The 23,352-nt window shown below is 57.7% G+C and overlaps 1 protein-coding gene across 2 annotated transcripts in view; it reads right to left on the reverse strand.

Annotated features, from left to right (window-relative positions):
• Positions 1-1,268: 1,268 nt before the first annotated feature.
• Positions 1,269-23,352, reverse strand: part of PLXND1 (plexin D1) — a 51,488-nt gene continuing 29,404 nt past the window's right edge. Inside the window, exons 10-36 of one of the 2 annotated variants that reach the window (XM_055259117.2) lie at positions 21,823-21,912; positions 21,527-21,620; positions 20,396-20,550; positions 19,654-19,805; positions 18,893-18,992; positions 18,662-18,801; positions 17,733-17,900; positions 17,565-17,655; positions 17,097-17,360; positions 16,843-16,992; positions 15,889-16,003; positions 13,742-13,849; positions 13,536-13,648; positions 12,570-12,674; positions 11,930-12,060; positions 11,383-11,581; positions 9,141-9,287; positions 8,837-8,993; positions 7,853-7,956; positions 7,701-7,764; positions 6,780-6,814; positions 6,423-6,527; positions 5,676-5,839; positions 4,482-4,629; positions 3,138-3,278; positions 2,674-2,748; positions 1,269-2,485 (exon numbers count right to left, since the gene is read on the reverse strand). In XM_055259117.2, the coding sequence (XP_055115092.2) occupies positions 2,369-2,485; positions 2,674-2,748; positions 3,138-3,278; positions 4,482-4,629; positions 5,676-5,839; positions 6,423-6,527; positions 6,780-6,814; positions 7,701-7,764; positions 7,853-7,956; positions 8,837-8,993; positions 9,141-9,287; positions 11,383-11,581; positions 11,930-12,060; positions 12,570-12,674; positions 13,536-13,648; positions 13,742-13,849; positions 15,889-16,003; positions 16,843-16,992; positions 17,097-17,360; positions 17,565-17,655; positions 17,733-17,900; positions 18,662-18,801; positions 18,893-18,992; positions 19,654-19,805; positions 20,396-20,550; positions 21,527-21,620; positions 21,823-21,912 (3,432 nt within the window). In that variant the 3' untranslated portion in view covers positions 1,269-2,368. The remainder of the gene's footprint in view (positions 2,486-2,673; positions 2,749-3,137; positions 3,279-4,481; positions 4,630-5,675; positions 5,840-6,422; positions 6,528-6,779; positions 6,815-7,700; positions 7,765-7,852; positions 7,957-8,836; positions 8,994-9,140; positions 9,288-11,382; positions 11,582-11,929; positions 12,061-12,569; positions 12,675-13,535; positions 13,649-13,741; positions 13,850-15,888; positions 16,004-16,842; positions 16,993-17,096; positions 17,361-17,564; positions 17,656-17,732; positions 17,901-18,661; positions 18,802-18,892; positions 18,993-19,653; positions 19,806-20,395; positions 20,551-21,526; positions 21,621-21,822; positions 21,913-23,352) is intronic. The other variant, XM_063630207.1, reaches the window with a different exon arrangement.

Below are 23,352 nucleotides of genomic sequence, written 5' to 3' on the forward strand. Positions count from 1 at the left end.
CTGAGTTCACTCCTCGGCCCCGCCCCATCCAAGCGCCCCATGCGGCTGGCGTTCTCAGAGACGCTCGCCATGAAGGGTTAGGGCAGCTTTTATTTTCTTCACGCTTTTTGTGCTTCCTACATTTCTCTGGGAACCGTGTATTCATTCCAGAATCACACCCGCCCCCCTCACCCTCAAAATGCTATCAAATGTGCTGATAACTTAAATTAGAAAATCTGCTGCTTAATAAGAAGGAATCAATGCTCAGAATAGAAAATGTGAAAGATAAAGACTATCTTTCCACACAGAAGCCATTGTAGGAAAAAGCTATTTTTAAAGCAAAAGGTTGTTTACTGTTCTCCTCACTTTTCTGTTCTCATTAATCTTAGACCTGGTATTTGTGGGATTTTGTTTAAATTTTATGAGTCTTTTGTCCTAGTTCTTACTCTTGATAAATACATGTGTAACTATGTTTCCTTCAAAAAAGCAAGAAATGAAATGGAGTTGCCGTACCTTTAGAGCTGGCTCTCAAGATCTTTCCCTGGGGTTGGGGAGGAGCCAGCAGGGCTGGAAAGGGGTGTCTGCATCAGGTTCATTGTTCTTGTGGGCAGGGGTGAGGAACAGCCTGTACTGTGGGGAACAGCGTTTAGGGTTAAACTGGGCTTGGGGGTTAAACTGCCTGCTTCCTTGTCTGAGAAATGAGCTTAATGCTATGTATTTTTTAAGCTTGATGAGAAATTCGGGGTAAGTTAAGTGTCAGTTTCCTTTCTAGGGTGGTCACCTTTGTCCTCCCCACCCATTTTGGGGACCACTGTGGAGACTCTGGACTGGAAGGAGCATGGGACCTGGTCCTCATCCTGTCCCTTGCTGGTTGTGTGACCTTGAGAAATGCTTCAGCTGTGCTGAGCCTCAGTTGCTGCGTCTGTCATATAGGGACGCTAGCACGTTCCTGATGGGCTTGTTAGAGATGAGGTTAGGAGCAGGGCCCACTCAGTTGCAGGCAGCACACAGCAGCTGTGAAATCTTCCTGGAGGTCCCGGGATGTCCTCAGAGCTTAAGGAATGGCAGCTCTGGGCCGGGCCCACAGCACGCATGCAGCCTGCACTGTCTCGTTTCATCTCCTGGCCTCTGACTGCCTTCTCAGAAGCTAGTCAGGTGCCAGCAAACCTCAAGAGTCCAGCTGAGACAGGAGGGATGGCAGGCTCCTTCCCTCCTCTCTCTCACAAATGGGTAAAGAAACTGCCTATTCTCCCGCTTGGCTATCTCAGGACAAAGGCTGGAGCCCACAGTAGGTTTGTCCGTAAGGCTTTTATTATAAAGAAGATTCCAGAGTCCCGGCTGCCCCCCTCCAGCCCCCATGGGCTCTGAGCCAGTCCCAACACTGGCTGAGTTGGCTGCGAGGGGCCTGCATGGCCCATCTACCACAGAGGGTCGCTTCTGGCAGGAACGGAATGGGTGGTGGTCTCAGGCGCCAGGGGCACTCTGCCAGGTCTGCCTGCTCTCTGGAACAGTCATTTCCAGTGTTGCACGGGGAGCCTCTCGGGACCCCTCCCCGGGTCCTCTGCGCAAGCGGCAGCTATTCACAGTTGGTGCATGATACCTTTTTTAATATATAAAAGCTTTAAAAAAAAAAGTGGTGCTATCTTTAGAAACACCTTCAGCAAGATCAAGTAGCCCAGCTACAGCCTCGGTGCATCTTAACCCCTCTCCTTTCCCTGGAGATGGGGCTCCCAGCTCCTGTGCCCCCCATCCCTCCCCTCCACCCTCCCTGCTCCTGGAGAAGCCCACAGAGCACCCTATGGCGCAGGCACTGCCCACTCTACCAACAGCCGCCCAAGCAACAAAAATCTGACACTACTTGAAACTGTCTGTGGCCAGGATCCTCTTTGGATGAGGCGGAAGTGGAGATAACATTTTGGTGGTTAAAGCAGAAACCAATAAAAGGTCAGTTCAAGGAGGGCTCCCTGCACCAGTATGGATGAGGTAGAGTTTCTGGGCTGCAGCCTCCGGGCTGGCGGCCTCCTCTCCCCCAGTTTGTGCTTGGCCGCCTAGATGTGCGGGGCTCTCGGCAGCAGGACCAGCTGGACGCAGTGGAGCAAGTGGGTGGGCACAGTGCAGGCCGTACTGGGCAGACGGGGGAGCCTGACCAGCTCTCTGGCCTCCGTCCCGGAGACTGATCTGGGGACAGGTGGGAGGGGATGGAGGTGCCCAGGGGTCAGGGCTGGGGCGCCCCTGCCTGGCTGAGAGCAGCCCCTCCTCCTGCCCCTGCCCCAGCCGTCTCTGCTCAGTATTTCCCAGGCTGAGTCACAGGCACGGGGTAGAAGATCAAGTTGAGGCCCAGTGGGCGTCCGTTTCTCCCAGCAGCAGCCTGACCAGCTCTCCATGTGTCTCAGGCCTCGCTGTAGCACTCGTAGATGTTGTCCTCCATCAAAGCCACCACTTGCTCAAACTTGTGCTGCAGCTGTGTCCTCCGGGCCGTGGGGTTGGCCTCCAGCGCGGCCATGATCTGAGGGGAGCAGCGGAGTCAGCTGGGCCATGGCCGGTAGCCCTGCCTCAGTTCGTGGGGGAGAACACACCCCTGAATGTCTACCACGAGTGACATCCGTCCGTTAAGGGCAAGCACCCTGAGATGTGTGTACTTGAGTAGGAAGCTCACCTACCCCGAGGGCAGGTGCCTCACCCTGGGGCACTCACCTGCGGCCGATACCTCTTGGCGTACTTATAAATCTCTGCCATGGCCACATTGGTGTTGAACTCATTCTGGTATTTCTATAAGGAGGCAAGACGGGGAGGTTAGCCCAGCGGTCAAAGCTGAGCTGAGCCCCAGCAAAGCCAGCTGCTTACACATAACCCCCCAACTCCCCACGGCCCCCATAGAACAGTTCAGCGACGAGGCCCCTCAAGTCCCGTGGACGAAGACGGCTTCCCGGACCCTGAAGTCCAATCTCCTCTCCATCCAGAGGGTGCTCTCCTGCCCCCGCGCCCCAAGCTCTGGGAAAATGCATCACAAATTTGCAGGCCAGCAAGAGGCCACAGCCACTTCTGAAATGCCCTCTGTGCTCCCTGCCCTTACTCCAGTGGAGGCATTGAGGCCCAGCCCCCGCCCCCCGATCCCTCAGCTCATCAGGCTCCCACCCCCCGCCACCAAGCCACCGCACCCTCGACTCCTCGGCCAGATGGGCATTCATCTCTTGCTCGCTGAGCGGTGTCATGTCCTGGATCTGCTTGTAGTAGCGCTGCACGATCTTCCGGTACTCAGGAATCTCCTTGGCATAGAGGAGCTTGTTGGTTGGCGAATCCTGGGCAGAGAAGAGCGAGGGTGTTAGATGGCTGCTGGAGAAAGGACGCATCTGGTCATTTTCTGGATGAGCCCTCATCCCTCCTGCCACATAAGTGAACTTAGCAGGCCCCCGAGGCCCAAAGAGTCTCACCCGGTCACTGAACGTCCCTGCACTCAGCCGGCCCCAGACCAGGGGCTCCTCACTGTGCTCTGTCTGCCCCGCCTACTTTCCCCAGGACTGTTAAGACAATGATGTGGGTGGGGAGGGGCCCTACTTCTTTCAGGGGGAAAAGTGCATGGGCGTGCCAGCTCTTCACTGCACGCAGCCCATTCCACGTAACAAGGATGTGTCCTTCTCAGGGTGATAGGTCTTGGTGGCTAGGATTCCTGGAAGCCTGAGTGCTGGCTCAGTGGAATATTTCCCACCACATGCTCCTAACGCCTGAAAGAAGTGCCAAGAACACTCCCAGTTCTTTGTCAGTCACCGGCACCCTGCCTTAGGAGGCAGTACGTGAGAAGCAGGGGAGCGATGGCATTTTCTCTTTCCCGTGGCCCGTCTCTGAAATGCATGGGCTAAATGCAGGGCCACGCACGACTTGGACCAATCCTGCAGTGCCAGCTCTAATGATACAATCTCATCCCTGCTCACAGCAACCGGGTGCTTTCCTGCCTCCGTCTTTTCCTGTGCCGTTCCCTCTGCCTGGAAGGCCATCCTCTTTCATCTTCAACCTCTAAAGCCAGACACAGCCTTGAGTGCCCCCAACCCACCGCATGAATCTCAGAGCTCCTAGCCACCCATCACCCCTCTGCCCACCCCTTCACTGAATGCTCGCTTCAATGGCTTTTGACTTTCAGGGGCTGCTGCCCAGAGCCTGGCCCGGTTTTCAGATGATGTTGTGCCTGACCAAGCAGGTTGTCCAAGTTCATACTGGCTTTCCCACACCGGGTTGTCAGGCCTGTGTTCAAAGCCAGTGCTAGGCACGGCTGCGGCAGGTGCAGTTGGTCTGCAGCGATACAGAGTTTCTGATGGAAGGTACTGGCTTCTAGGTGTCTCCCTGTCTGAATGAGTCACTCATCCCACATCCCCTAGACCTGAGCTCTTTTGGTTCCCCTCCCAGGAAGATCTCTGAGCTCAGCCTCAGAGAGTCGAGGAGGCCACCCATGGTCAGCACCCCACTTTGGCCCTGTGCATGGGCCTGGCCTGGTCCTGGGAACAGCCGACCTTGCCCAGCTGCAGATCAGAGATGGAGCAGGCGTCGATGAAGGCCTGTGCGATGACTGAAAGGCAGGCGTCGATGTGGTCTGTCTTGTCGATGTCAAAGACAAACTGGGGGTTCTTCAGAATGTTCACCCAGAACCGGAGAGGAAGGCTGTGGGGTAGGGTGACAAAGGCAGTGAGGGTAGGGTGGGGTAGGAAGCAGTTGAGGGACAGTTGTGGAGGAGAGAGCTGGCTTTGTCCCTCAAGGGCCCGAGGTTGGAGCCTTGTCACAAGATGTGACCTTTGGGAACCTTAGTTTGCCTATCCCTGGCCAGCTGGGGTGGCAGTGGGGCTGAGAGCCGGGTTTCCTGCTGGAGCAAGGCAGGAGCTGCAGGGCTTAGCTGCACCCCCCCAACCCCCTGCTGAGCCTCCAGCCAGGTCCTGGTTCTCATTAGAACCAGGTGCCCGCCCCCGGGCACCCCTGGCTCCTCCCTGAACCTTTGCAGGCAGCAGGAAGTCCGACATTAGCAGAGCAGCTGTGGCAGGGCTGTGGGGGGCAGGGCCTGGAGCTCTGGCCTTGTCCTCGAGAGGCCGGAGAGGGTGAGCAACACCCCCACCCCCACCTCAGGCCACCCAGTGACTCAGCAGCCTGGGCATGTGTACCCCCCGAGCTCGAGGAAGCTGCTGCCCTGCACAGAGGTGCCTGGGCTGGTGGTATTCTTCCTAAGGGTCAGGCTGGGTTTCCAGCAACTTCTTGTGGGGGTGCATGACCCCGACAAGCTAAGAGGTGCCTCAAAGGAGGGCTACCAACTGGGTAAGAGATTCAGCTAATGTAGGGCCGGAGCCTGACTCTACTGTCCCAGGCTGTGTGGTCTTGAGCAGGTGCTGCTTCTCCGAGCCTCAGTGTGCTCATCTGTGAAGTGGAGCTGATGGTGCCCGCCAGAGAGCGGTGCAGGAGAATGATAGTAAGGGCAACACCTAGACCATGCTTTTGGGCACTCTTCTAGTTAATTCCTACCATTAACATGGGTCGCATTTTACAGTGGAGGGGAAACTGAAGCACAGAGAGGCTAAGTCACTCATCCGAGAACACACAGCTGGGAAATGGCAGAGGAGGGCTTAACCCCAAGCAGGCAAGGCCAGAAGACTAGACTCTGAACCCCCTGCCGCAGGGGCCCCAGTGGCACAGTGAAGTCCGCATGGCCCCCCACCCGCCACCTGTTGGTCTTCCAGATGTGTAGGGTGTCGGGGTCCGAGATTCCCCTCTTCTCAGCCTGCTCCTCCAGGAAGTCGAAAAAGTACTTGACAGCCAGCGGGGGCTTGTCTTCACGGATACTCAGAATGGCCTTGAACAGGTCATCCAGAAACTTTTGCAGCGTGCCCTGCGGGGGAGTGGGGTGGCTGCCGTCAGCCCTGGGCCACGTGCAGAGGGCTGGGGTGGCAGTGGGGCTGAGAGCCACCCTTGGTGGCTCTGTGGAGCTTGAAATGCCAGGCTGCTGAATGAGGAAGCCACGTGGCATCAGGCTGGTCACCGAGCCTTTCTGGCCTCACTTGCCTCCCAGAGGCGTTGAAAGGACTAATCAAGGCACTGGCACATGGAGTCGAGAACTGGAGGCACCAGAGTATGGGCTGTGGGGTGCCGGCGCTGCCACTGAGCCACGTGGCCTTGGGGACATCACTGATCCCTCTGGGCCTCTGCTGTGCCCTGTTATGTGGGCTAACATAGAAGTGTCTGTCAGGCATTTTTCCTGGCTGTGAGAAATGCCTCCTCAAGTGGTCTTGGACCCTAAGCCAAGGACCCTGAGCCTTCAGCCTCTTGCCCCTCTGGCCCCACAGGGGAAACAGGAAGAACTCACACCCCTCTCCCAGCCGCGTGTGCACAGCTGGCCCTGAGCAATGACCCTCTGGAGCTGGGGCTGAAGCCTTGTACCCACTGCACGGAGGGGAGACTGAGGCCGGACTCACCTTGGTGGAGAGCAGGCGGGTCAGGTAGATTTCCGGGAGCACCTTCTTGCGATGGCTCTGCCGGTGAGACTTCTTGGGCTCCGCCAGCTCGTCCGTGGGCAGCACCTGGGAGGCCGGGCAGTGGTCAGTGTCCGCACCAGGCCCCATCCTCGGCCGCCTGTGGGAGGTCTGGCTCTGCCATGCTTCTTAGCACACAAGGGCTGTGGTTCCCTCCAGATTCTGGGCCCCATCCCTACTCCCCCACCCCCAGCCTTTCCCAGGGCCGGGAGCGCTTTTCCCAGAGGCCCCGGGCCACAGAAAGCCAAGGCCACACCCACTGAGGGGCTGGATCCCCCGAGGCCGAGGTTGGGCACTCACCAAATGGAAATACTTCTCTGTGTCCAAGTCTTTCACTGCGAGAGGAAAAACACAATAAACAAACATGGGAGAGGAGAGAAACAGAAATGAAGACAGAAAGATGGAGAGAGAGAAACAAACAAGACAGAAAGATGGGGAGAGAAACAGAAACGGAGACAGAGATCCAAAGAGACCGGCAGAGAGAATGAGACAGAGATGCAGAGATGCATGGGGAGACTGAATCTGGGAGAGACGGAGAGAGAGAAAAGTGAGATCCAGAGACACACAGTGAGCGAGACAGAGTGAGGCAGAGAGAGAAAGACACACACACAGTGACCACAGGGATGGAGGGACTTGGAGGGGGGACAGTGGTGGAGAGAAGCAGAAAGATGCAGCCACGGGGGAGGAGGGGCCCCGGGCAGGGCGGGGTGGGTGCCTTCACCCACTCCACCCCTGAGCCCAGAGCTCCTGCCAGCCCAGACTCCCAGGCTGCTGAGAGAGACTGAGGCTCTGCTCTCAACCTCAGAAGAGGACCCAGAGACCCAGAGGAGCCCGGGCTCGCAGGCCTGGCAGCCAGGAGGCTGTGCCTGGGGCGTCTGAGGTTGTGGAGGGGGCACTTGAGGCAGGGACATGGCCCAAGGCTGAGACGGGCATGCTGGCCCCCCTTCTGGCCTGGCTGCTGCCCAGACCTCCTGGAACTGCATCCCGCCCTCCCGGGGCCTCTCTCCAGCTGCCGCAGGAAATCAGCTTGAGGAGGCCTGGTGTGGGCCCTGCCCCAGCAGTACTGGGTCAGAGGAGGCTGGCCCCGCCCAGCCCCCACCAAGGAGGCCTCAGCCCAGGCCAGCCCTGCCTCTCGGAGCCTCAGTTTCCCCACTGGGGCATGGGATGGAAGCCCCTGTCCACACGCAGCCTAGGCTCCCTTCCCACGTGCACCCGCACTACCTCGGCCCAGTGTGTTGTCCTTCTTGTCTATGAGACTCATGGCCAGGGAGGCACCTTCAGGGATCTGATGGGCGGGAAGAGGCCGAGGTCAGAGGCCGGAGGTTGGGGTGGGGGCATGAGGGTGGGGAAGTGGGGGGCGGGCAGGGCTGCACCTTGTAATGGGCCAGCGTGTTAAGCTTCTTGCGGCCATCTTCCACCACTGAGGTGTCGTCCAGGTCCCGAAGGATGTAGCTCTGTGTGCTGGAGGCGAACCACTCTGGGGGACAAGGAGCAGGCCATCAGGGTCCAGGCAGGGAGCTGGGCCTGAGGAGTAGGTACCGGCCCAGCCAGACAGGGAGAGGCCTCTCGCTCTCTCCATGTAAACTGAGGCAAGCCATACCTCTCTCTGAGCCTCCATTTTCCCATCTGTAAAATGGGGAGGGCAGGAAAGAGCTGGGGGAGAGTGTGAGGGTACAAAGAGAAGGTGCCAGGGTGGAGGGCACAGAGGAGGAGCTCTGCAAATGGCCTTGTCTGCAGGGCTGTTAATGTTACAATTGCTGATGAAACCCTTGGCCTAACCAAGACTCCTATAAAACCCACTCCAAGCCCCGCGTGGTGGCTCACACCTGTGATCCCAGCACTTTGGGAGGCTGAAGCAGGAGGATCGCTTGAGCCCAGGAGTTCAGCCTGGGCAGCATAGCATGACACTATCTTTACAAAAAGTAAAATTAGCTGGATGTGGTAGTGCACTCCCGTAGTACCAGCTATTCAGGAGGCTGAAATGAGAGGATCACTTGAGCCCAGGAGGTCGAGGCTGCAGTGGGCTGAGATTGCGCCACTGCACTCCAGCCTGGGTGACAGAATGAGATCCCGTCTCAAAAACAAACAAACAAACAAACAAACCCTACTCCAGCTCCCTCCTTTAGGAATTAGGAAGCCTTTCCTGAAGGCTTTTTGCTGTTGTCTGTAGCTCACTCACACTGCAGGACTTGTCTCCCACAGTGTAAGAGCTTCTTGCTGAGGGGGCCTCATTGGATCCTCGCAGTGGCCCCACATTCATGCACCCATGCCAGGTGAAAGGAGTGTTTCCCGTCAAGGCAGGGGCCAGCCCCGGCTGAAGCGCCTGACACGGGGTCTCTGCCCCCATTCCCACCCACCGAGGTCGACGTCCTCTGCACGCGGCCACTGGGAGTAGGGCACATTCTTGCAGAAGGCCTCCAGGATCTTCTCCTTGACCTGGGTCAGCGTGTCGGTGTCCATGGCCCGCACGCTCAGCGAGTCCATGCCACAGCCCTGGAAGGACACGTTCAGGTTCTGCAGGCGGAGAGTGGGAGAGAAAGGTCAGTGAGTTGCTGCCATCACTATGTCGGTGCCCAGGCAAGGCCCTGCACAGGAAGGCTGGGTCAATGCCATAGGCTGCGACGCACCAGCCCTGGGACCCTCCCCGCCCTGCCAACTTACCCGGGGCTTGGCCTCGATGTTCTCCCGCAGCAGCCACTCCTCATTGAGTGTGTAGCGGGCCTTGCCCGTGATGGCGTCAATGGAGCCCTTGTTGATTTGCTGCTTGATGGCACACAGCAGCAGGAAGAATGGCTCCCCCACCGTCTCCTGAGGGGCACAGGGGTATCAGGGCCAAGGCCCCCTCTGTATTCCAGCCCCCACTCCTTGGGCCAAACACCTTCACGCCCCCGTCCCCCAACCCCTCCAACAGTCTCCTTTTGGATCCTGGTGTCAACACTCCTCTCCAGGGTGTCTCCACGGACCCTAAGCTCGTGTTCATTAAACACTACCAGCTGTGGGTGGGTGCATTCATTGCATCATCCCAGCAACCCTTCTGGATACGGAGTATCATCCTTACTGTGTAGCCAACAGTGCCGAGGCTCAGAGAGGGCAAGTGACCTGCCCAAGGTCACCCAGCTGGGAAGCGGCAGGGCAGGAATCGGACCTGGCTCGGCTGACTCCCAAGCCTGTGACTTTCTACTAAGTGGGGGGACCCAAGGGTGAGTTGAGGTGGACCCAGAGCACCGATGTGGCCTCGACCCCACTCGCAGGCTGATGACCGTGGAGTCTCAGGAGGAATGGGGCTCAACGTCCCTGCTCTTGCCCATCTCCAAGGGTGGCCCTCCAGGCAGTGGCTCTGCTGGACCCACAGCCACGAGCTGATTCTCAAGGCCATTGCCCAGCCAGGGACCCAGGTGTTCCACTGGGATAGTTTTACTTAACTATCCACCAAAATTGATTTAAAGAAAAATTAAGTACATAATAGTATTAGGCAGATTTGGCAAAGATTACGAAGGCAGCCTGCCAGCCCAAGTCCTGGCCCAATTCTCCAGGTCTAGGGCATGGGAGGCACTGATTCCCTGCTTTCTAGAGGAGGAAACAGGCTCATAGGGGAAGGCCTGGCTGAGGCCACAGAAAGAAGCCAGGGGAGTGAGGTCCAGGGTCCACAGTGGCCCTTGTGGTTCCTGATGGCCCACAGTGAGGCAGCCCACAGAAGGTGGAGGCACTCCAATGGCCTCTCCCAGGCCCCGCCTCTGCTCCACCCCACTACCCGCTTCCCCCAGGAGGAGCCGTGGGGCTCCCCCAGGCTACTTGGCCCTCAAGCCCCAGGCTCAGGGGCAGAGGCCCCATTTGACAGAAGGAAACCAAGGCCCAGAGAGGGCAATGAGTAGCTCAGAGTCACACAGCTGGGCTGTGCCAAAGATCGGACTCAAGCCCAGGACATCCTGGCTGGGTGCAGTGGCTCACCCCTGTAATCCCAGCACTTTGGGAGGCCAAAGCGGGAGGATTGCTTGAGCCCAGGAGTTTGGGACCAGCCTGTGCAACAAAGCAAGACCCCCATCTCTTCAAAAATTAACAACAAAAAACCAGAACATCTGACACCCTGGTTCTGGGCTCCAGGCAGGCCTTTGCCTTTCTCCCACAATCCTCCAGGCAGCCCTCTAGCCTCTGCCACTGTAGGGTAGCTGGAGGGTGGGACAGAACCAGAGGCTGAGCAACCCTTGCTGTGCAGAAAAGAGCTTATGGGGGTCCTTCTGGCAGAATGCAGGAGGCCCTGGCTACCGGGCCCACCCTCTTCCCAGCCTCCGCTCTCATCCGGAAGATTCTTTGGCCTTCCTTCCATTCCTTCCATGAACATCCCCTCCTCCCGGCCTCTGCCCTCGTGCTGTACCCGATGCCTGGAGCACCCTCCCTACCACTCCTCGCCTGGCTCACTCTCTTAGGTCTCAGCACAGGGTCGCCTGCTCCAGGAAGCCACCTTGAAGCCTCCAGACAGAGGGAGGCCTCATGAGCTGAGCTCTGCTGCGAGGCACTGGCCACCCTGTATTTTGTTTCCACGTCTCGCCCCTAGGGCTGGGAGAGCCTCAAGGGCCAGCCAGGGCCTGATTTCATCTCCTGAATCCAGAGCAGGGAAGGGTGGATGACTGAGAAAACCACGAATGGGACAAGGCCCCTGACACAACCTCTGTTATGCCCCAAGCATCCGCTGAGCCCTTGCAGCTGGCCAGCCAGGCCTCCCCTGGGCCACAGCTCCCCTCTCTGCGTAACAGGTCCGACGGGCCTGGCCTGTCTCATGCAACACTCCCTCCTGGCAGAGCTGGCCTGAGGGTGCCAGGGAAGGCCTGGGAGGCCGTGCGGTCACTGCCGCTGCGTCCCTGCCACGTCCCCGGCCTGGGCTCTGTCTGTCCCCAGGCAGCCTCACCCGCAGACAGCTGTACATGCAGATGGACATCCAGTTGGTGAGCATCTTCTCCACCACAGACTCTGTGCGCCGCAGCATGAGCTTGGGGTTCTTGGCGGCCGAGGCGTCAATGAGGTCCACCAGCAGCTCCTTCATGATGCTGGTGTAGTACTCCAGCTTGCCGTGCAGCGCGATGGTCAGCAGCGAGGCCAGGCTGCACCTGTAAGCAGGAGGCAGGTGTCAGCTGCACCTTGAGGCCCTAGGAGCTGTGGGTCCCAGGGTCTCAGTGCCGCCTCATCCCCAGGCCCAGCGATCCCAGGAGTGCCTGTGTGGGTGGGTCCTGCGAGGGGTGAGTGGGGCTGGAATCCTCCTGGAGAAATAGCCACCTTCTTCTATGTCCACAGCAACCACCATGCCCCGTGAGCCAAGGTCTTGGGCATCCAGGCCCAGGAAGGGCTGGAATATGGGGGTGTCAGGAGCCCCAGAGCCCCAGGACCCAGGACCTGATGCTGTGTGGCCTTAGACAGGCTCCTCTTCCCTACCCCACCCCAGTCCGTCACAGCCTGACCTGTCGCGCACCGCAAAGTCCTTCTGCTGCTCCAGAGCATGGACAAAGACAATAAGGAAGTGCTTGTTGTTGAGTAGTGAGGAGAACAAGCTGATTCCCTCTTCCATGTTGGGCCGGCAGCTCTCAGGAATCTGTGGAGGCAACTGGTGATGGGGTGTCCAGAGGGGCCCAGTGTCCCTGCCTAGCTTAACAGCCAGTGCTTATGATGGCTGCTTGTATGCCTCCTGGGATGGGGAGCTCATTACCTTCCATGGTGGATGCCTCCTAACCTTTGTGACAGGGAACAATGGCTTGGTTGCATTGAAAAGTGGGGCTCAGAGAAGGGTAAGGGTGCCTGGAGGTAACCTGGCATCCCAGTGTGGGGGATTCTCACCTTCCATTTTCTAAGCAGGCAGAGTGGGTGTACAGGGGGGCTCAATCCTCTGTCTGCTCTACCTGGCCTGCGGGGGGCAGCACTTATAACACCCTGAATGGCTGCTTGAATGCCTCCTGGGATGGGGGGCTCAGTACCTTACAATGGCAGATGCCTCCCAACTCCGCATGACAGGGATCAATGGATTAGATGAACTGGAAAGGGGACCCAGCGGGCAGCAGGGTTGCCCTGAAGCAGCCCACTGTGTGTGGGTTGGGGGGTACTCACCTTCCACTCTCCCAGCAGTGGGTGGGTCTCCTGTGCCTGGGAGCTGCCCTGGGAGTTGAGGGTCTGGGAGGGCAGCACATAACGCTCTTCATAAAGGGAGGAACACTGCAGAGGCAGACCCCCAGCATCTCAGCAAGGCAGGACACCCCCTGCTGGCATGCAAAGGTCACTCACACAGAAAGGGGCACCGGCTTGGGCTGCTAGGGGAAACTGGCACAGAATTAGCTCCCCATAAAGGAATAAGAGGCAGTGGGCCAAGCCCAGGGGCTGTGGAATTCCAGGGGTGTGGCCACACAAGACAGCACAAGGCTTAAGGGGAAGCAAAAGCAGCTCCATGTGCAATGGGGGAAACTGAGGCAGAAAGGCTGGGTGTCTGAGCTTTAGCCTGAGGCTGGGAAAAGCCACTGGAGGGTTTTGTGAAAAACGACATAGTCAAACATGGGCTTGCTTTGGCCATTGTGTGGGGAATGGTGTGGACAGGGGAGAGAGGGTGGTACCATTAGGAGGTGGAGCGAGGGTAGTGGACCCTGGAAGGGCAGGGGGAGGCATGAGAGGCATGGAAGGGATGGGGCAGGAGTCCAGTGGACAGGAAGAGGGAGTGTAGAGACCAAGGGAAGCCTGGCTGGGAAGAGGCACAGGAAGAAGAGAGGCTGGCCTGGGACAGCCCTGGCCACTTCTGCCCCACCTTGAAAAGGGGAGAGGCAGGCCCAGCTGGCCAGGAGAGTGGGGCTGCAGCTGGCTTCCATATGGACTGTTAAACATCAAGTGAGCAGAGAATGAGAGTGGAGAATCTGCCCCCAACACTCCGCCCCGTGGCAGGCCAGGGCAAGTGGCCAGGACGGCTGTGGACAGCTGTGCAGGTTTGGCACTGCTCAAGGGACCCTATAGGCTGGCAGGGCTCAGAGAGGTCAAGTTGCCTTGAGGTGGCTGGCACAGGTTCAGGGGCAGGCTCAGGCTCGGGCTGACCTTGGGGAAGAAGGTGCGGGTCACGAAGTGCTTATACTCCAGGAAGGGGATGCCCTGGCTGCGGTTCAGCTCCTTGGTCAGATCTGTCATGTCTGTCTGCAGCTCAGCGAAGCCTGGCGGACACACAGACAGCCGTGAGCGGCCCGAGAACCCATCCCCCAGGAGGGAAAGTCGCGGTCCAGCCCTGCAGGGTCCCAGCCCACTACCTTTGCGGATTTCCTCTCGGATCTGAGATTCCATCTCCTCCATCTGCAGCAGCGTCTTCTGCCAGTAACGCTCAGCACGTCGGCTCTTGGTACAGAAGACGAACAGGGCTGCGGGCAGTGGAGAGGCAGGTCAGGCCTCTGGTGCCCTTTGGAAAGCCTTTATTGGTGCCTGCTGTACGCTGGCCTCGGCTCCAGCTCCTCTGGGCAGGGTGTGGGAGGAGGCCCTGCAGTCCACCCTCCTGGGCGGGGTTGGGGTTGGGGGGGGGAGTTGTGGGGAGCTCTCCCATGGGCAGAGGGCTTGGGGAATGGCCAGCAAAGCAACGCCTGATGACCTGTTCTTAGAAAAAGAAGTGTATAGTGTTACAGCTCTGTTAGAATTTGTCTAGCCCCCTTAAAAAAAAAAAAGAAACAAGAATACATGTGTGTGAAGTAGTGGTTAAGAGTGGCTTTCCTGGGTGGAAGCATTCTGGGTGACTTCTGTTTACTTTCTGCTTTTGAGCATTTTCTATTCCTTCTACAATGACTAGGTGTTATGTGTAAATTAAGAAACTTTTGAAAGCAGATTACAAAGCAGTATTACATTATAACATTTTCTAGGGTGGGGAGGAATATATATATAATGTATTAAAATATCTATTAATATATAGTATTTTCAGAAAAGAGACTGGGAGGGAAGATACAAAAATACACAGGGTATTAATGATGGGTATTTTTTTCCTTTTATCATCTTTCAGTTTTTCCAAAAATTTTCTGCATTGAATATACTCACTTTAAAAATAAAACAGCTTTATTGTGATATAACGTACATACCATATAATCCAGTGATTTAAAGTGTATACTTCAATGGTTTCTTTTCTTTCTTTTTTCTTTTGAGACAGAGTCTTACTCTGTCACCCAGGCTGAAGTACAGTGGCACGATCACAGTTCACTGCAGCCTTCACCTCCCAGGCTCAGGTGATCCTCCCACCTCAGCCTCCTGAGTAGCTGGGACTACAGACTCGTGCCACCATGCCCAGATAATTTTTGTATTTTTTGTAGAGATAAAGTTTTGCTATGTTGCCCAAGCTGGTCTTGAACTCCTGGGCTCAAGTGATCCACCCACCTTGGCCTCCCAAAGTGCTGGGACTACAGGCATAAGCCACTGTGCCTGGCCTAATTCAATGGTTTCTAGTATATTCACAGAGTTGTGCAACCATCACCGCTAATTTTAGAGCATTTTTACTGCCCCAAGAAGACCCGTACCCGTTCAGCAATCACTCCCCATTAGTGCTCTCCCTAGCCCCTGGCAATCACCATTCAGCTGTCTCTATGAACTTCCCTATCCTAAACATTTCATATAAATGGCATCATATAATATGCAGCCTTCGGTGAGTCTTCTTTTGGTTAGTGTAATATTGTCAAGGTGCATGCCCATGGTGGCATGGATCAGTACTCCACTCCTTTTTATGGATAATAATTTTCCATTGTATGAATGGATCATATTTCATTTATCCATTTATTGGTTGATGGACATTTGGGTTGTTTTGACTTCTTGGTTATTATAAATAATGTTGCTATAAACACATGTGTACAAGTTTTTGTGTGGCTATGTTTTCATTTCTCTTGAGCAGATAGCTAGGGGTGGAATTGCTGGGTCATAGGTCATAGGGTAATTCTATGTTCCACATCCTAAGAAACTGCCAAAATGTTTTCCAAAGCAGCTGCACTTTTTTGTATTCCCTCTAGTAGCGTATGACGGCTCCAGTTTCTCTGCTACATCGAGTCTATTACTTTACTGACCATTATTTTAACAGTGGTATAGCCCACCAGACATGTAGGTTAATTTTTCCTGAGTAACCCTCTCTTAAGTACCTTCAGTAGCTCTCTATTGACTGGAGAACATGTTTCCAAATTTCTCTGCTTGAGATTCAGGGACCTTGGCCTGGGCCTAGCATATCCCCTGGCCACCTAACATCTTCTACCCATTGGTGCTGGAGCCGGGGCACACCTCCCCCAACCTCTGGGTGCCTAACCTGTTCCCATGGCCAAGCCTTTGTTCGAGCTGTGCCCCATCCCATCCTGCCTTCTCCCATCTGCCAATCTTCAGAGGGGCTGGGGCAAGGTGGCAAGGCTGCCCTCCAAGGTGTCCTGAGGGTGGGGCTCCTTACCCACCACGGAGAGCAGCAGCAGGACACTGCAGATGACGATGGACACGATGATGGCCGTCTCACTGCCCCCCAGCTGCAGTGTGGCGATGGTCTGGTTGAAGTTCCCTACCTGGATCTGTGCAGAGGTTGGGGAAGGGGGTTGTAGCTTTCCTGGACTTATACTCTGGTTCTGCTCCTCACTTGCTGTGTGGCCCTGGGTAAATTACCTAACCTCTCTGAGCCTCAGGTGCCACACTGATAACATAGAGATAACAGTGTCCACCTCCTGGGGACACTGGGAAGGCTAAATGAGGGCTTGTCAAGCCCTTGGTCCTGGGCCTGGCACAGAGGTGGCTCAATACAGGGGGCTGTGATTATCATTACAGCCTGGGAAGAGTAGTGAGTGAGCAAGAGGAAGCAGTTCACGGGGCCTGGCTGCTGTCCCCAAGTATCTGCAAGGCTGCCCTGGGACCAGGGGGAAGGTGAGGTATGAGGACTCAGAGTGCAGGACTGGGACTGAAGTGCAGGTGAAAGAAAGCTTTCCCAGTCAGAGCCATCCTGGGGTGGCACACGCTGCTTGGGAGAGAGTGAGCTCCCCATCCCAGGAGACATGCAAGGAGATACAGTGTTCTGGCCTCTCTCTGCTCCTCCTGCTCCCCTGCCCTCCATGCCTCTACATGGTGCCTGGCAGCCCAGGCTCTAGGATAGATGCCAAGGGGGACAGGGACAACTTCTTATGGTTTCTGATGGTCCAGGTCCAGATGGGGCCCATCACTGACCTCAAGCAAGTCACTAAGTTCTTGGGCCTCAGTTTCCTCATATGTCAAGTGGGGATGTAAAGCTCTGCTTTGCTGGACTGAGCTGTTCAGCGTGAAAACGCTCAGTGAATTCAGGTGCTGGGTGAGGGGCAGATGCTTGGCAGATGGGCCAGGGGTGGGGCTGGGTCTGTCCTGCTCCGGCACCCCATCCACTCACTGTGATGGGCAGCTGCCCCTCGGCCGCACCCAGGGACTCGTTGACCGAGCAGTGGATGATTCTGTCAGAGACAATCTGGATGTCGCAGCTCACTTGGCCTATCTTGACCCGGTACTCGTGACTCTGGAGCCCCAGGCGGTCCTGCTCCTTCTGTGGGTGCAAAGGGGGAGGACGCTCGTGGGGAAATGCTCCCGAGGCCCACGGCTGAGGCTGGCTCGCTCGCCCCTGCTTACCCCGGCCCCTTCGGTGCTCACGTGGATAACGAGGGTGAGAGGCTCCCCGGGGTGGTGCTTGATCCACTTCTCCCTCTTGGCCGTAGAGAACTGTGGGTTGGGGAGGTAGTCCAGGCGGAACCTGCTGCCCCGCTGTGCCTCCTCGGGGTCCAGTAGCTCCTCAGCCACAGCCACCTCATCTGCGTAGGCCCGCCCATTGATGAAGAAGTCCACTGGCGCTGATGCATTGCTCAGGGCCCCGGGGGACGGGCAGGTGATGAGGGTGGAGTTGAGAACCTTGCAGAGCTGGTGCAGGAGGGCCAGGGGCCAAGGCCGGGATGCAGGATGGACAGATGGGCATGGAGAAACGGGGGGAGTGGGGTTTGAGGAGACACAGAGGCAGAGGGAGGAAGAGGGGACAGAGATGCAGTGGGAGGAGGCCTGGTCAGTTAGGGCCCTGGCTGTGCCTGGGCCACCCCCTCCCACCCATCAGGCCCCCGAATGCCTCACTGTGGGCTCCCGGCCAATGTGGTGGACGGCCATGGACACATTCTGCACCATGTGGAAACGCTCACCAGCCACCGTGATGGTCCTGCCGCCACTGCAGGGGACAGCAAAACCTATCAGTCCACCTGCAGCCCCAGAGAGCCTGGGGGAAGAGCGGGGTGCCAGTCTCACCTGACAGGGCTGCGGCGGGGACTGATGGCCGTGATGACCGGGTTCTGCATGTACCAGAAGGTGAGGTTGCCGTGCACGCAGCCCCGACGCTCGAAACGCACACACACAGGCACCGGAGCTGGCAGGGCCCCCTCAGGCATGGTGCAGGCGATGCTGGTGTCCGTGCGCCTAGGGGGAGCAGCAGGTTATCAGCAGGGCCTGCCTCCTGCTGCTCACCCACCGCCAATGCCCCTGAGAACTGGGGCACAAGCCCATGCACTTGGCCCGGGGTTCAAGGCCTCCTCGACTGGTCCCAACTCATCTTCTGCCCTGTTAGTGCCCAGCTGTTTCCTTATACTGCCAAATTCTGCCCCATCCCACCTCCTCCAGGAAGCCTTCCCAGGTCTTCTCTCCCGCCTCCACCCCTGGTGAAGCCTCTCTCCCCAGATACCTGAAGGCACTGACTTTTCTCCCAATCCTAGTCCCACCGGATGTTCCTACTTCCTGTAGGTATGTCTGCCCTTCCCTTGAGGGCTATGTTGTGCTCCTCTTGGTTTCCCAGCAATGCCCATTAGTGGGGTCTGGTATACAATAAGTGCATAATAAAGACAAAGGTGTTTTGCCAACAGACTCCAACCACATCCCTGTCACTCACCACACCCCTGGGCCAGCCAGAAGATCTGAGTGTGTGCAATCAACACCATTCTCATTACAGGTATCACTTATGGAGCACCTACTATATATCTGGCACAAAGGCTTTCTTCCAATTACTGGCACTATTCTTACCAGCTGAGGAAACTGAGGCTCAGAGAGAAGGGGCTTGGCTTAGGGGACGCAGCCAATGAAGACCCAAGAGAGGCTTGGCTCAAGGATGTCACCTCCAGCCCACCAGCCCCCAAGCCCGTTGATTTCTCTGGGCTGAAAGGGGTGGGCCAGGCCCAGGGGCTTACATGAGCTCCGTGCAGGGGTCTGTGTCATTCACCAGGACCTGGAGCTCGGAGCCTACATGGAGGTCACTCCCGTGGATGGTGATCCTGGTTCCCCCGGCCTTGGGGCCCATGGTAGGCTCCAGGGAGTGGACCAGGGGCAGCTGTGGGAGGAAGGCAGGCGTTTGGGCCTCGGGCCAGCCCCCGGGAGTGTGCGTGCTGGGCAGGCTGGACGTGGGCTACAGCCCCCCTTACCACGTAGGAGAAGCGGTCCCGGGACTTGCCCTCCTTAGAGGCGTTCACAGCCACCACGTCTGAGAGTGGTCCTGGGGCTGGCCCTGTGACACACACGATCCTGAGGGGAGGTGCTGTGGTCAGCAGGAGTGGCCAGCGGTCCTCGGCCCCCACGGCCACCCTGGAGCCCGGCTCAGGGATCGCCCCATTCCACACCATGCCACACTTCCAATGCCTTCTGTGTATAATTTACCCCATGAGTTTCCCACAGTTCTGCAACTATAAGACAAGGGGGTGGGACAAAATGGTCTCCGATCATGAGAACGTCTGCTGGGCTGGTAGATGATGGCTCTTCCACATGCCTGATGCACGGCCTCCCAAAAGGAAAGCCAGCTCAGTCTCTGCTCACGCATATTTCCTAGGGCCCATGTGGGCCAGTCACAGATCTCTAAACTGTGCCAGTAGCCCCAGCCTTTTTAATTGCAAATGATTTTCCCCAGAGCAAGGCTTAGGTGGAAGAAGGGCTGGGCTAGGGCAGCCTGTGAGGGCTTCCCAGAGGAGTGGGCATCAGAGCCAGAGCTGGAAGGATAAAGCAGATGCCCCAAGCAGAAATGGCAGGATGAGTCATGGGAATGGCTTCGGCACAGGCCTGGAGGCCACGAAGCAACAGGCTTCCAGAAAGCAGCAGAGTGAGGATGGAGGATGGGGAGGGAGGGGTGAGGAGGACAGAGCAGAGGCTGGCACTGCTGGAGAAGGTGGGCGGGGGCACCATGGCTACTCACTCCTCCGACACCGTGTATCTGTCAGGCAGTGGCTCACAGGCCACACCACCAATCCACACACTGTGGGCCACGTCACTAAGCCGCCGGCCCAGGTTCCTTCCTCGGATGGTCAGCAGGGTCCCACCGTCCAACGGGCCGCTCAGGGGCTCAATCTGCCAGGTGACCCGAGAGAGGGGCGAATGGGGTCTGAGGCTGGAGGCCAGCAGGCTTCTGCCCACAGTCACAGGCACCCAGCAGGGCACAGCCATGCAGACCCACTGCTTAGAGGAAGGTCTGGAGGCTCAGGTGGGGCTGGGACTGTGGCCACTTGGCAGGTCACTGTGCTGCCAAGGAGGATGTGCATGTGCGTTACTGAGCCCACGTGGGCCTGGGGATGCTACTTAGGGGGTCTCCTGGAGGATGCTGAGGTCAGCTCCCAGGGGCAATGTTTGGCCATGTTATTGGTGGCTTTACGGATCATGGTATCCCCCAAAACTAACAACATTCAGCCCTCGGTGTCTCCTCAACGCCACACTTCCAATGCCTTCTATAATTTATTCATTTCCTTATTTATTACTGTCCACCTCCCCCACTGAAACATCAGCTCTGTGAGGCAGAGCACTTCCTTTTGTTCACAGGTGATACTGCACCCATGTGCCGGTGTATGTGCCGTTTGGGTCCCCAACAAGTGGGACCCTCGTGGGTGCTGCGCATTCGCTGTACCGGAGTGCAGGTGCCACGTGCCTCCACTGGGCATGCTTACCGCGCGGATCTCAGGGGCGGGGCAGGTGCCAGGCATGGGCTGCAGGGGCCCCCGCAGGCGGCAGCCGTCGCTCCACACACACAGGTGACCCAGGTCCTCGCGGCCCAGGCACTGGGAACAGTCGGGGCTGCCCATGGCACAGTTATAGACCACGACTGGGGAGACACGGGGCAGCTAGGTCAGCCCCGCTCTGCAGCGCATGCCCCATCACCGCTGTCCCCTCCACACTCAACAACTGTCAAGAGGTCTGCGCCCCATCATTGTGGTGTCCCACCCAGAGGAAGTCCTGATTTGGGGGTCAGGATCCCATGAGGTTCTTAGCCCCTTCCCCAAACCCCTGGGGCCTGTGCTGAGCATAGTGCAGCCCCTGCTTCATTGATTTCCTTCCCCTCACAGAGACTCCAGCTGGGAGCCTCAGGTCAGCCTCACTTTACAGAGAAGAGGCTGGGGTTCAGAGAGGAGGGACTCGCCTGAGCGCATGAGGCCTGTGGGTGGTACAGCCAGATCCCACCCAGGCCTCAGTGAGTCTGATCACCCCCGGCGGGGCCCCAGGATGCTGGGGATCCCTGAGTCATGTGGACTATGAGTACTTGGGGGCTTCAAACCCTCCAAGTAGCCCAAAGAGGAGGGCAGGGAGGGTTCTCCAGGGCCTTGGGTGTGCAGGGCTGTTCTGGGAACTTCATGGTGGGAATGTGGAGGGCACCACGTCCACCAGGGATGCCTGAGACTCCCCATGAACAGAGGAGCCCCTGGAGAGTGGACCCAACACAGACAGTCACAGCAACTGCCCAGTCGCCACGCGAGGGGAGCTGACCACACCCAGATGCCACGCTCAAGGCTGGGCGAGTCCCGGCTCATCAGGTCCTTACAAGCTCTGCAGAGGGACTGTGTCCTGTTTCCTGTGGGGATGATCAGGCCCAGGAAGGCAGGGGAAAGTATGCACGGAGACCCCAAGGCCTGGAGCCTGGCATGGCATGGCAGGGCTGGGATATGAGGCTGTGTGTGTGCTGGGGAACAATGGGGTGGGACATCTGCGGCTTTGGGGCAACCACTGGAATGAGTTGCACAAGGCTGAGCCCCACGCACCGCACTGAGGCCCCGAGGCCATGTGGGGTGGTTGGGGGTGCCCACCTGTCATGGGCTCAGGGCTGTCCAGGAATCGGGCTGGCCGCCCCTTTAGTTGGAGGCTGAGCGGGAACACCTGGCTCTTCTGGGTCGTGTGCAGCTGCAAAAGGGCAGAAAAGAGCACAGGGGGCATGGGCAATGCCTGGGGCTCTGCTGGGGATAGGTGTCATGGAGGCAGATGAAGTTGGGGCTGCTGGGGATGGGGGAACCAGAAGGTAGAGAGAGGCAGGGTGGGGTGAGGGGTACAGCAGCTGGACTTACGCAGGCCCGCCCTCCACCCATGCTGGAGTCACCCCACTCACCACCACCTGGTCACAGCGTACAACAGACTCATTCACCCACACAGCCTCGAAGATCTCCTCCAGCCCAAAACTACATTCCAGGGCTGCACCCTGTGGGAAGCAGGGAGTGGGAGGCGGGTTTGAGGAGAGCCAAGCCAGCATGCATCGCCCTCTAACTCCAGCAGGACACCACGGGCTCCTGCTGGGAAAGGTGGGCTTGGTTGAACTGTCAGGCCTTTGCATGGGCTGTCCCGTCCCCCAAAATCCCCTTCCTGGCCATCACGTCCAATGTTTGAGGGAGGCAAGCAGTGCAGGAATGCCAAGAACTTTGGCCTCATGTGCTCAGCACCACCAAAAGCCTCTCCAGCACCCCCAGTGATCTAACCCAGGAGCCTTGTATTCAGCTCCTAAGGCTCCACTCCCAGCGGGGTTCCCCTGCTCTTCGAGCCTTTCCACCTCCCATCCTGCCCTACCAGGCCCTGCCCAGATGTGCCCCGATGCCCAACACGGCCAGACTCTCCTGCCCCGGCCTTTGCCTGAGCCCTCCCCTCGCCTGAACCCCTGTCTCCCTTTCTACCACCCACCAAAGCTCAACGCAGCCTTCAGAATCCAGCTTAAAAGCCCCCTGTTCTGAAGCCTTCCCAGATGCTCCCCTCAAATCAAAGGGGTGTGCCTCCCTCAATCCTCATTCATTCCCTCAGCAGCAACTATTCAGGTGTCTGCTGGGGCACTATGAAGCTCCTAGAGCCGCCCCCATCCCTGTGTGCCAGGCATCACCCTTAGCCCCTTGCCTGGCTGCTTACCTGTCCCCTCGCCAACCGGGGACAGTCAGGGCTGGGCCTCGGCCCCTCTGACACCACCCCCAAGGGCAGCAGAAAGCAGCTGGAAGAGCCCCGGCCTGGGTTCAAACCCCACCTCTGCATTTCCCAGCTGTGTGACCTCATGCAAGTCGCCCCCCTTCTCTGAGGCTTGGTTTTCCTACCTGGACAACGGGAATAGGGTTGCTGGGAAAACTGGAGATTGTGTACCTCAAGGGGCCACACACTGTAAGGCCTAATATGTGCTTGCTATCATTAGTATGCAGGAGGTATCCAATAATGTTTGTGTCATGAGGCTCAGTTCCCCAGGCTCATCTGGCCCTCTCAGGAGCAGCACCAATACATATTTGCTGAGTGAACAGACTCACGTTTTGTGTATTACGCCAAGCCCCCAGCCAGCCGCGTGGCAGAGCTTCCTGTTTATGTCCCTGTGGCTGGCAGATGTGACACCCTGAGGAGAGTGCTGGTCAACCTCCCTGCTTCTGGGGTCCCAGCCCGGAAGCTAACACAGGAAAGTGGCTGCTGACGGGGCCAAAAGCCCGTTTTGTCCCCTGCCATGCTAAGCTGGAGATGGGTCCCTCCTCTTAGTCCTCAGCCACCTCAGAACAGCACACCCGGCCTGTCCCAGGGCTCCCCAGGATGTAGGCTCAGCGAACAGGCCCCCACTGCTGGGCCTGCCTTCAGTGTTCTAGGAGCAGGCCCTGGGGGGCAGGAGGGCAGGCGCCCCTGCAGC

The sequence above is a fragment of the Symphalangus syndactylus genome, chromosome 21 (assembly GCF_028878055.3).
Source record: "Symphalangus syndactylus isolate Jambi chromosome 21, NHGRI_mSymSyn1-v2.1_pri, whole genome shotgun sequence".
Lineage (NCBI taxonomy): Eukaryota > Metazoa > Chordata > Mammalia > Primates > Hylobatidae > Symphalangus > Symphalangus syndactylus.